The following is a 12,732-nucleotide window of genomic DNA, read 5'->3' as shown; positions in this document are numbered from 1 at the left end:
TGGTTTGGTTTTGATAAAAACCGAACCAACCCGGTCCATGTACACCCCTACTAAAAACTACAATCTTCTCCAATAAATAAAAATACAAAAAATAAAAACGATGAGAAAGATCTTCCTTTCTCATAAATAAATGAGAGAACATGAGGTGGTACTTGCCTCAAGTCAAGTTATTCGACGGCTACATTACCTTCAGAATATGGCACAACTAAGGATCAGAAATTAATCATTAAGATTATTGGGATCCTCGATATTCAGATATTGTTAGATAATATATGAGCAGTCCACCTCTTTCCAATTGTAACACTCCAGCTGTTCCTTAGCTAACGCTTGAAGATTTCCCTATAACACTCCAATTAAAACACTAGAACGTTCCTCCAGTTGTTTAACTTTGCTTTCATTATTTCCAAGTTTTTTCTTCAAATCCCTGTCAATGGTCAAAGGAGCAGACAACCTTCTCCTCCAATCTATTTGATTGGTTTTGTTAATAGCACCCAAACTGTGGGCATGTTGGGTAGTAGAACACCTTATAATTATAAGCTAAGAACGAAGACCTACTGAAGAAAAGATAACTAGAATATTCAGCCACAGAAAAGGTTCCATCAGTGGAGGTTACTATCATTTCACGTTTTACCCGAAACACTTAGTGACCGCACGGTCCCTAGGTCTCTAAGCCAACAGATCAACGCCACACATATAACCCGACGAAGTAAACAAAACTGTCTTAGATAAATAAGCAGTTGGACATATAAATTCAGTCAAAAGGATAAGAGCTTTGAGCCAGAAACAGAAACCTCTTTAGATACTTAGTAAAATGTGCAGTGAAAGGTTTTTTAATAGTACAAGTGTGCAATGAAAGGTGTTTTAATGTCTAGAAGGGAAAGGCAATTCATACATCACAGTACAACCCTTTTTGCAGGCGGTTGCAGTGTGCAAAATCAAAAGATAAAGGGGAATGTCAGTTCAAAGAGGGGAGAAGAAGACAAGACAAAGACAACTACAACAAGGGTTGTTAAAAGCTTCAAACTTATAGTTGTACAGATTTAAGAGACATGGAAATTGTCTCCAAGTACAAACACACCAAAGAATATAGGACAGAAGTTTAAATCCTTCACCAGAAAGCTGAAGTAGCTTATACACAGGCTTGCTAATGTATAACAAGGGAGAACTAAGAGGTCTTGAAGCTGCAGTAGGGAGACTCAACTTTCCATCCACCCATTAACCGAACATTTCTTTACTGTCTGGATCAACTAAAGGCATAATAATTACTTATCTACAATTAAATCTTACTATTAAACTGACAGAGGGTGATGAACATAAGCTTAACTGCCAAGAGATGGAAGTGTAGCAATCACAAAAGTAAGATGGCACTCTTTCCCTCAGTAAAGAATACATTACACATCTGGTGCAGTTCTGGTAATCTTCTCCAGAAGAGCTTTATTTTTATGAACCCAGGTTGACAGTGGTGGGTGAACATTTGAAGATCACAGCAGTCTCTCAAGCTGATTTAAGAAATGTCGAGATGTCAAGTTCCCTCTGCTCCTCAAAACAAGATGAGATGCCGTGTGAAGAGGATAAGCATAAACAAATGAAGAAAGAAAGTTGGAGGTTATCCCAACCCACTGAAAGATTGGAAGTACAAGATTCTGAGCATCTGTTGTAGGCTGAGCAGCAAGGCAATTTAAACTTTGATCTCAGCGCTCCATTAATGCAGTTTCAGTTTCTGACAAAGGTGCTGCAAGAGTAAGATGTTTATTAAACTATTAGACAGTCAATAGTCTGTAAACAAGGCAACGGAAGTAGATCATAGCATCCAGGGAAGCAAGAAGGAGACAGCTTAAATAAGTTGCAAAGCAAAGTGAACAAAAAGAGATGACTCTCTCTTTCTCGCTCTCTCTCTCTCTCTCTCTCTCTCTCTCTCTCTCTCTCTCTCTCTCTCTCTCTCTCATACAAACACACACGCGCACACACAGAATGACCAACAATAAACATTCAATAAAATTTAGCAATGGAAGAAACTGTCCAAATAGAGCAAAATGAATATTTGAGGATTCATACAGCCAATGCCAACTAGTTTGGGGTTGAAATATAGTTGGTAATTGGTATTTTGATTGATTGAAGCATTTAACAAACAACAATTCTCTTTTTGATCATGAAGCATTTAACAAAGAAAATTGGGAAGCCATTTAATGTCCAGAACTAGGAAATGCTTTCAATAATCATTCATCCGCAGCTACCAGTTAGGGTCATGGAACCTATATTTTGAACTTAAAAAAAAATATAGCATTGGCACAGTTATGGAAGGTAAGCTGCTAATGAGCTCCACAAATGATACCCTTAACTCATAATCCCCCAGTCAAAAGAAAAAAGAAAACAAAGGTAAACCAAGTGGATTTAAATTAAGAATCTAAATCATGTCTACAGCATGGTCTTAAGATTAAAAAAATCAGCTTTGATAGATAGCCCAGGGAATGTAGATAGTAATGTGACAGTAGAAATACCAAAACAATAAGCAATTGCTCACACATACCAAGTAAATCCTCGTATGACTCTGCCAACAGTGATGTATCCATAAGCAAAGGAGGAGAAAATACTTGTTCTTCAGCTTCCTCCATATCATAAAATGACCTGCAAGCATCAGAAACTGAAGAGTTTGAACCCATGGTTGACAGAAAACTATCTATGCCATCATAGTCATCAAGAGACCGCAGATCATTAAATAAGTCAGGAAGTCCATCTGACTTGATGCCCACATGACTTTGTGGAAGATGGTTCCCATAAAAAGATGAATCTGGTTCAGACGCGAGCAGCTTTTTACTTCTCAATAAGTTTGGTTTGCTACCAAGATGAGGAAACCCAACCCCGGGTACAGGTATGAAATAGTGCTCAGAGCTATCATCAGAACGACTATCTTGAGATGATTCTGGATAGTAAGATTGGGAGGAAAGTGCAGCTTCTCTGACGGATCTCTTCAACTTTTGGACAAAGCTAAGGTCATCTGCTGAAACTCAGACAACATATTTTAGAGATTCCAAACTGAAGAAAAACAGTGCACGCATTTAGAAGGAAGAACAAAACCTTGTCGCGGATTATCCATTGAATTATTTGAAATTGGCAGATCTGGAGATTTTTTCTCATGCAGATTTTCTATTTGGCTGGTTTGAGCTGAAACCTGCCGCTTCTGCATGTTCCCACCTTTTCCAGAAGAATTTGGTGTTAAACTAAACAAAGGTGGGAGCTTTAAAGCAGGGGAACTGGCTGTAGCTGATGCCTTTTCAAAATGCATGGATGACATTTTTGAGGTCATCTCAGCTACCTCATCGGTGCTGTTCTCCTGTAGAATACCTATTGTTTAAGTTCTGTTGTGCGTTGCAGAAAGTAGGTAAGTTATAAGTCCCATTAAATGCTTCACAAAACATTACCGATATCGTTCTGCTATTCTGTGCTTGGACCAGTGAATGTGATCTAGCATGATGCGTGGCCATGGGGAGAAGACTGGACGAAATACTATCAACTTCTTCTGTCAGCTCCGTAATTGAATTCTTTATAGCTGGAGCAACTTCCTTCAGTTGATTTATGAGCACCTGGAGAACAGTTTCAACAGTATATTATCATCACAAATAAACTAATTATCATCACAATGCTGAGAATTCCAGGAATACCACTTCCACTCTTCAGATAATCAACTTTCCAAATGCTAAGTTAGAATCTTCAATGGCCCCGAAACCAGTTTCAACGGGTAGGACATGAATGAAGGCACTTTCATATGGATCCTCCAAAAAGACAAAACATGCTGGAAATTACCAGAGCCCAATGACCAATGCATGCCATATCTCGTACTCCACTTTAGACCATGTAAAATAGTTCAAACATGCAACCAACTTGACGGACTGCACAAACCTGTATACTTGCTAGGTGCTGCCTATGTTCAGCAAGTGTTGCAGCCAAGGATTCTGCGTGACTGCTTGTACCACCATCATGTGAACTTCTCAGAAGCTCTGGACCCTCTCCGTCATTTACTTTTGCCTGAATGAAATTATTGTATTGGGAAGAAAAAGAAAAAGTGAGGAGAACATACTTTTAACCTAATTATTCACAAAAGAATAGATAGGTTCCAGTATTATACTTCACCACATATGCGAAAGCTTCATATGAACACGGAACTCTGGAAGTTTTTCCTTAAGACATCACTAGATAAAGATGCTACAGATTAATTTCTCTTAAGCTCAAAACATAAGCAGATACAATACTCTATCACATGCTAAGACGGATTATACACATTCCTTGACTGTAGAGTAAGCTCTGACATCATAGTTAGACTCTAAGAAGAAGTTATTTCCCCTTTTGGACCATTATAAACCCAGAACACCACATAATAAGAAACATCACAAACATACAGAAAAAAGAATGACAAATTCCATCAAAGTAGTTAAAACTTAGAGTTTATTGGGGTCAAAAGCGCTCTTCAAAGACCTAAAATCTTGAACCAACATAGAAAATAGCGTACCAATTGAAGTGACTGCTTATGAATTCGTTGTAGGGCATGTGTCCAACGCCTCAAAACTTCAGCTATATCAATAGTTGGATGGACTCTTGCAGTCCTTTCATCAACTCGAGAAAAACTCTCATCATTTGCTTGAGTATGAGAAGAATCTGGATTGTTCACATGCTTTTCTCTATCAAAATCTGCTTGAAATCTTTCAGATTGATCTTTATTATCTAGATGTGATGGAACTAAATCACGAGGTGGAGCTACAGAACTTTGATCCATGGCTGCAAGCAAAGCTGACCCAGATATACGATACCTGAACAAGAATATTTAAAACACAATATGAAGGTAAGTCCAGCTTTTGAAACCCAAGATCATACAGAAAGTGACTTTACCTATGCTCACGATGAGCTATAAGATCCTCTATTGGGCCAGAAGCGAGAATCTCGTGCTGAGCTGCACAACATATGCACATAAGTAATATGATTTAGAAGACGTTAAAACTGATCTGGGACCACTTTAATATCTAATTATCACATTAATTGCAATATCAAATGTCTAGCATTTTGTGCCAAGGGATGGATAGCTAGTGGAAAAGGTCCTCCACCTCCAACCCTGAGGTTGTGGGTTCAATCACCAAGAAAGCGAAGTGGAAATGGCCACTGCTGACTCCCAGGCAGGGCAAAGGCATTGCCATATGAAAAACAAATTATGGAGTATATAGCATTTTGTAGAACACATACTAATAGAGACTTTATGGATTTTTACAGATGATAGACAGCTTAAGATAACCATTAACAGTTTGTACTCACTTTGGCGAGATAGCAAAGAGTCCCACAAGCGAGTAGCTCTTTGGACCATATGCGAGTTTTGGCTCGAGCTTGATACAAGTTCATCCCACAGTTCACCTTCCAACTTTACTTTGTTTCTAACATCATGCAGTTTTTCAAGTTCTTGCTGCAAATAAGCCTGAGACCGAGGGGATGAAAGATGTTTTCCGGAAAGAGTTACTCACCAGTCACCGCTGTGAATAGAAGAATATAAATCAACTCTAAAGTTCTCAGAGAATAAGATTCTTATCTTACCTCTTCAGCACAAAGGCCTCGAAACTCAGCTGTCATCTCATGAGCCAAATTAGACCATGTGGCCTGTCTTTGAACTGCTGTTTCTGCATTTTTCAGAAACCTTCTTCTTTCAAGAGCAATCCTAGCCTACACAGACAACAAGGACACAATTAGATCTGCAAACTTGCAATATTAACTTACACAAATCATGAGAGTTTTCCAGATACATATTAGCTTAAAGATTAGCTATGTAAAATCATTATAGCCCCACTCAATACCTTATTACGGAGCATTGAAAAAGGAGAAACCATTACTCCAAGGTATATTATTAGGATTAGTAACAGGAAATAGCTTCATACAAAAAGAAAACTAAGCCCTCAAAAGTGAATAATTAAGAGGATTCATGCATTGCTTCTCTGAAATGGCAGAAATTGAACCCTGGTCTTCAGATATAACTACCCGACAGATGCATTAAATCATTAAAGATCAAGAACCCAGCAACTCAGGATATAGACAAACAGTGAGATGATTTTCGAAGTCCCTTGTTAAATGAATGGACATAAAGCCAGAGGAGGATGACCTTGGTTACAGGAAGTAAGGTGGCTGCATGTGAGAAAGCTACATCTGTCAATGAAGCAGGTAACGGGTTAGAAGCTACATCAGCAGCAAATGTTCGCCTATGAACTTCCCTCAAGGCATGCAGTGAGAGTTGCCACGGAAGTTCAACAAATCTGCAGTGCATGTGAAGCAATATTATGAACACTAAGTACATCAAATGCTATCATGTGTGCTTTTACACGTGAGTGTTTCTTTTTTCAACAAAAGCTGGAAGCGGAGGATCGAACCTGCGGATACTCATCTGAGTATGCACTAATAAAACAAAATGCAAAGTGAAACTACTGACACACAGGTAGATAATAAGAATAACAAGCAGCCAGTGTTAGAACTGCCAATTGCAAGGGCAATTAATTCCTACGTCAAAAGATCATGAAATTAGATAATTAAATAACAGCGCTGATAAAACTCAATAATACTCGTTTATTCGTAAATTTACTTATTTATATAACGGAGAAATCCGGAGGGCTAGCCGGCGCACGGTTCAAAACCTGGTAAATGATGGATCCACCCTTCTATCCTTCTCCACTTACCACGATTTATCTGCAACAAGGTTCGAACTCATGATGTGTGTCTAAGCCACACATCACACGTTGCGCAATTACCACTGGACCAAAGCCTGGGGTCAGTTTCAAAAATTAACTCAGTCAGGTTGTGTACTGAAACCACAGAAATAACCTCTAAGGCAATATGTCATCTTTTATGTGATTAGTCAAAGAAACCTAATAGTTGAACCATAGGATCAAAGGTCCGTACAAACAAAGCCACTTCCCCAACCCTAGTGCTTGTGCCAATGCGAAACTTCTTGCACAAACACATTTCCCCAAGTCCTAAGCCCTTTGCAGTGGCAATAAGGTGACCAGCCAAATAGTCTTGGATAAACCAAGCAAGAGATAACTTGATTTCACCCACTTTCAAGCAGCGACACCAAATGCAGTGAACAAGACAACTGTAACCACAGCAATCCGACTCCAAGGATTTTGTCCTGACTTAGAGGAGTTTAGATGGTAGGACTTATCTTGATATACATTCAGCTTCATATTTGAATATGGTAGCTGTTTCAATTGGGTGCTAAGTGACTGAAGTGTAGAATGCAGTGCCAAACTGCACCGCTTAAATGTAACCTGACTTTGAATGCAGAAAGACATTGAAGTTGCAATCTTGAGGGTCAGTTAATTACTCCAAAATCGATTAGGTAGTGAAATCAAAATTAGTCTCCACAAAATAATCTTCAGTTTGCTGATGACAACCGGTGCTATAACAGCTATGTGAGAAAGATACTTCAATATGTAATCAAATGGTCCAAATGATAGCTCAAAATAAAAATAACCAAAACGCTATCTCATAGAAACCAGAAAAAAAAATATTAGTGAGCTTCAAGTACCAACCTCGGTCCACAACACGTTGCAAGAGATGAGACCCTCGAATTGCTTCTAGGAAGTGCCCCCTGGGATTCCAACTCACTTATAATTCCTTGCACAACCTGCATTTCCACAAATAAAAAGAAAATGAAGTAAATTAGCCACAAACAAAAAAGTCAAACTCAATTCACGAATCACATCTCTTTAGAAATAAAGCATAATTCAATCAACTTAAATTAACTTGGTCAGACTATGCTTCAATCAGAATATACTTATCCATTAGCTCTATTCTGCATGTCCCGTAAAATAATTTACTCAAAAGAATGAAATCTTTCTATATTTAGAAATAATTAAATTTTAAACCTCTCATTTTATCCATATATGAGATGATTTATAGTCATACAAATGTCTATAGCATGTTTAGAGCACAAGTTTAAAAAGTCTTTCTTGTTTTCTTAAATTCCGCGCCGATCAAGCACATAAATTGGGACATAGGGAGTATCTTTTAAGGAAAAGCTAAAGCATAATTACCTTTCGAAAATCACGAGATTGAGCTGAATCAAATATAGGCCAGACCTTATCGAAATCCTGAAAGATCAAAAGGAAACAAAAAACAGCATCAAATATAAATCCATAAGCCTATATAAGCTAAAAAGTTCATTCAGAGTACCTTCGCGGATTGAGCAGGGCCTCTAAGAGAAGAAAGTAAGAAGTAAAGAAGCTGTTCTCCCAATTTAGGGTTTGAATGACGAAAAAGTCCAACACGAGGAGTGCCATTGTTAGCTCCGATTCCAATGATGGATGGATCCAGACCTAGTAACAAACAGTTAGTGTACATTGCACTCTCTAACTCTATCTCCCTCTCCTTCTCTCTGTCCATCGTCATTCCACACCTTCACTCTTCTCCGCCGGTAACTGGTTGGTTTTCCGACTTGATTACTGCTTTGTAATTATGAAAACAACAAGTCCTTCTGGATAAATTAAGAATGGTCTGGTTGTTAGATCAATTAGGACTTGAGAGAGTTTGATCTGAGCAAATTCGGGGTGCATTTCTGAATTTTCAAGTTCTTAAGTTGTAGTGGGGTCGAGAGGGATAAAAGAAAAGTTTGAAATGCGTGGGAGGGGTGTCTTTTAACGTGAACCGCTGAACTGTTGAGTCAATGAGATGATTAACGTTTACCGGCCGGCTTGCTTCGCCGATTTTGGTTTTGCCTTTTGTTTGCTTGTCTACATCATGGAATTTGTTTAGGCCTGACTTTAGTTACCTTTGAAGACAAATTTTCACAACGTAATTTCTCCAATGAAAATATAAGGTGACATATTGTCTCGTCTCTAATAAGTGACAGTTCAGTTTCCAAGTAATATTTGCGACATGCTTATCCCCTTATTCGATGTTGTTTGGTTGTTTAATGAAAACAATTTATTGTTTTATCGTCCAAGCGCAATAGGGGTTGTTTGGTTTTAAAACATTTATGCATGAGTCGCATAAATTAGTAATAGTGATTAGGCGTTTGGACATAAATTTCAAGATTTGTTTTCAAATTTGGAATTTCATTGAAATTTGATTTGAAGATGAAATTGTGTTTAGTTATCATTTTTGCAATATATTTGGATGTTTTTTTTTAAACCATGAAACATGATTTATACCCCATAATTTGTAAATAATATCAAACCCACCCCGACTTGATTATCCTACTTGAAACAAACAATCATACATGCTTAATATTTAACTGTTGTCGTATTATTTTAAAATCCTTTTAAAATAATCATGTATAAAATACTAGTAAAAGATGGCCCGTGCTGCACCGGGCCCAAGCGTTGGGTTGCATATTGTGGACTTTTAACATGGATGCCGATAATTTTTTTGTCAACCAACCGATGATATGTTAATATTAAATTTCATCATATTATATGATAACCTTAATTTTTGGTTAAGATCTTTCAAAAAGATAGATGTTATTGACCAACGTTAATCGGTACATTGTTATGCTATCTATTTAATAGTTATCGTTTAAAGTTTTAATCACCCAATTATATTTTGTCGGTAACTTATCCAATCTTAATAATTGAAATTCTTTAAATTGTTGAATGTGACAAATATACTCTAATGTAAAAAAAACATTCTTATTTTTTTGCTCTACATAAAGTTGCTATTTGATTTTGCATTTTTGTTCAGGTAAAGTTGTCGGATTTACAGTATTTTTACATTAGGTTTTCCTTTTGTTATGCTAAGAATATTTTTGATTTCTTACAATTAAATTTTCATGGATCCTTCTATTCTTAAAATAAAATAGGTTTATGTTATCTTGCCATATTCTTTGTTAACCCTGTATATTTTTTAGATCTCTCAGTAAAATCGATGCTATTTGTTATCATCTTGATTTAAGAAAATCTTAGATTTAATTGAAATTTTATAGAAGTAAATACTTTCTCATATATCCAACTGAAGTTAAAGTTCGTGATTAATTTAACCAAGTTATCCTATTCAAAGTTAATCACAAACTTATAGCGAATCAAAATTTTATATTCAAAAGTTTACTCATTAACAACACTCCTATATTCGTGTCTAAGATTCGAAAATTATTTAGTGAAAAATCTTATGACGAATCTCTCATAAAATTTGAAAAACTATATTCTCTTTGATATTCAGTATCATTAGTGGAGACCATCCTCACTTCTCGTGCGCACTTTATCATTATAACATTTCAATGTAGGAGTACATTTTACATGAAAGTAGTTTATGCCATATTAACAAACTTTTTATTTAATGAATATTTATGTACATTTGGTATTGAAGTATTATAATGCAGTGAGCCCTTTCTATAACAACTATCCTCCACAACAATATTTTATTAATGGTCAAGTTTTTTTGCGAACTAACTTTTTATTTTATGTTATAATATATATTTTATATAGAAACACTTTACTGTAGTTGTCATCCTCTATAACAACACTTTATTATAATGGTCAACTTTTCTTGGGAATCAATTTTTCATGTTATGTTAAATAATACATATATGTTTTATATAACAACACTTTACTATAGCTGCCAAAATATATCAAAACAATTGAGGTTGTTATAAAGAAGTTTTACTATAGTATAAACATAATGTTTTGCTCAAATAAAAATAAAAATAGAAGTTTGTGTAAAAGTTCGAACTACATTCTAAGTGAATTGTGCATTTGGATTTGATTCAATTTAACTAATCTGTTAGATATTAGTAACGTAAACTGTTCTATTTTATTTTACTTAAACAAAAACTGTAACAGAAATAAGAATACCTAATGATATATGAAATTTATAAAATTTTATTAGTTAGTATATTCTCTATGAAATAAATATAAGAATATTTTAAAGGTTCCATACATGAAACCTGTCATATTAGCCACGTGCCACTAGCTCCAATAATGCCAATGTTCAAGAGTAAAAGGCTGCATAAGAGACAGTTGTACTCAATGGGCCCACTCAAAATAGAAGTACATCATTTGGGGCAATTTAGTCAAAGGCAATTAAAAGCTTATACAACAACTGAGCTATAATATTTTTTTTGTCCAATCATATTACCTCATTTATCATGAAATAACCAGATTGTCATTTCAATCCTAAGCAGGCATATTGACCTGCTGCCTGCTTATTCCCTCTTCTATATAGTATACTAGTTGGATTAGTCCGGGCTATGCCCGGGCCCAATTATAATAGCCAATTTAGGTTCTACACAATTTTGTGTGTTTACATACAAGGAAGGTGTGATCAACGAAAATATTATCATCATAGGAAGAGTCAATTCTGATTACGTGAGAATGTTTGGGCCAGAAGCGCTTCTCTATCATCAAAAAGAAAATAATATCATGTGTACTTATGTGAAAGCAAAACTGAACTCACCCAAAGTTGAATATTACTGTCCGTAAAAAACTGTCAGAAATGTGGAAATCGGCTTTGCAGAAGGAAATAAAAAGTTAATCCAATATTTTCTACCATATCAAGTGTTCTACTCAAATGTCAAATTTCAGAACAATTAAGCCTCCATAGGGCAAAACAAACTAACAAGACAAATCGAAGTACATCGTACAATAATCAACATTAGGAACTTCTTCAGAGATGCATGGACATTCACTTTTAAATTGTCAAATTAATCAACTTCAACATTTCAACAGGACACTGATTTAATTATTTTCTAAAAATAAAAGTTAGAGATTCACAAACTGCGTAGTAGATACATGATGGTGTTGTCATTTCAAAATGATACAAAAAGGCTAAGAAAACATAGAAATATATTTATTTGCTTAATCATAAAAGCAATTATGGTCTCCCTTCTATTAAATGGATAACGTAGAAGAATTATAGATCAAGTCAAGTGGACAGAATTGCGAGAACTCCAAAATACCTTTAAACAATCCTGCGTGTTGACAAGAAGTATTATCAAGCTAGTGTCTAGAAAGATAACTTTTCCTTTTTGGTTCACAACTGTAAACTTTTCAAGTTCTACTTTATTTTGGTCTCTCAGATAGACTCTTTGTCTATTAGTTGCAATTTTGTATTGTTCTTCATTATTCCAGATTTCACTGCTGAACCTAAGTTTTTGATATTTCATTCAAGTAAAAAGTCTAAACACTTACTATGGTAAAAGCATGCCATCAAATAAATGAGAAGTCCAATTAAGAGCCATGTAGAAGATGCTTTCTTGATATATAGCAGCAGATCAAGCAAGAATAACTTCACAAAATCTTACCAACATAGAAGGATTATTACATACAGAGAGCAGCTACAGTATCTTATTAACTTATGCAGATAAGCAATCTAGTTTACAATGTGCCAAATAGTCCTGTTTAAAAAAATTCTGCAAACATAGCATTAAAAGTGCAGAGATTATGCACACATCAAATCTTTAAGAAGCAGCGAGTACACTATTATCCCTCCAGTCTTGTATCACAAAAACTATACTGATTTTATATATCCTCTATACAAGCTGTTACCAAACAAAGAAAAAATTACAGATTAATGGTTTCAGCTATGATATAAGTTATACATATCAGTAATCTCAAAATTAAGCTTCAGCTCGATTAATAAAAGATGGAGAAGATAGTTCACTAAGAGAATGGTCGTAGCTAGAAAATAATTCATAAAGAGAATGATCATAGCTACAAACCAGAAAGCAGCTCCTTCACGGGGAAGTTTTAGCGTTATGACGTGGTAACAAAAGATAAA

The 12,732-nt window shown here is 35.7% G+C and overlaps 1 protein-coding gene across 3 annotated transcripts; it reads right to left on the bottom strand.

Annotated features, from left to right (window-relative positions):
- Positions 994–8,824, bottom strand: LOC109211365 (AUGMIN subunit 6-like). 3 transcript variants are annotated; one of them, XM_019374913.1, is made up of 14 exons: positions 8,197–8,824; positions 8,058–8,114; positions 7,554–7,648; positions 6,131–6,281; positions 5,572–5,697; positions 5,299–5,455; positions 4,882–4,942; positions 4,505–4,802; positions 3,898–4,023; positions 3,420–3,581; positions 3,076–3,331; positions 2,740–2,998; positions 2,528–2,625; positions 994–1,732 (listed from the first exon to the last, which is right to left on the bottom strand). In XM_019374913.1, exons 1-14 carry the CDS (start codon positions 8,410–8,412, stop codon positions 1,692–1,694), a joined length of 2,103 nt encoding a protein of 700 aa, XP_019230458.1. In that variant the 5' UTR covers positions 8,413–8,824; the 3' UTR covers positions 994–1,691. The 3 variants fall into 3 exon arrangements, with proteins under 3 accessions (XP_019230458.1, XP_019230445.1, XP_019230451.1); XM_019374900.1 differs by having other exon boundaries at positions 2,528–2,998; positions 8,197–8,823; XM_019374906.1 differs by having other exon boundaries at positions 2,528–2,995; positions 8,197–8,822.

This window comes from Nicotiana attenuata, chromosome 2, assembly GCF_001879085.1.
Source record: "Nicotiana attenuata strain UT chromosome 2, NIATTr2, whole genome shotgun sequence".
Classification (NCBI taxonomy): domain Eukaryota; kingdom Viridiplantae; phylum Streptophyta; class Magnoliopsida; order Solanales; family Solanaceae; genus Nicotiana; species Nicotiana attenuata.
The sequence above is the reverse complement of the archived record's forward strand: the minus strand, read 5'-3'. Positions and strand labels throughout refer to the sequence as shown.

Excerpts from the sequence above, each read along its gene's own strand:
- LOC109211365 (XM_019374900.1), bottom strand. The coding sequence starts at position 8,412 with ATGACGATGGACAGAGAGAAGGAGAGGGAGATAGAGTTAGAGAGTGCA. Across the intron at positions 4,943-5,298 it reads CTCTTTGCTATCTCGCCAAA|CTCAGCACGAGATTCTCGCT; the intron begins GTGAGTACAAAC and ends TATGTTGTGCAG. Across the intron at positions 2,999-3,075 it reads AATGGATAATCCGCGACAAG|CAGATGACCTTAGCTTTGTC; the intron begins GTTTTGTTCTTC and ends TCTGAGTTTCAG.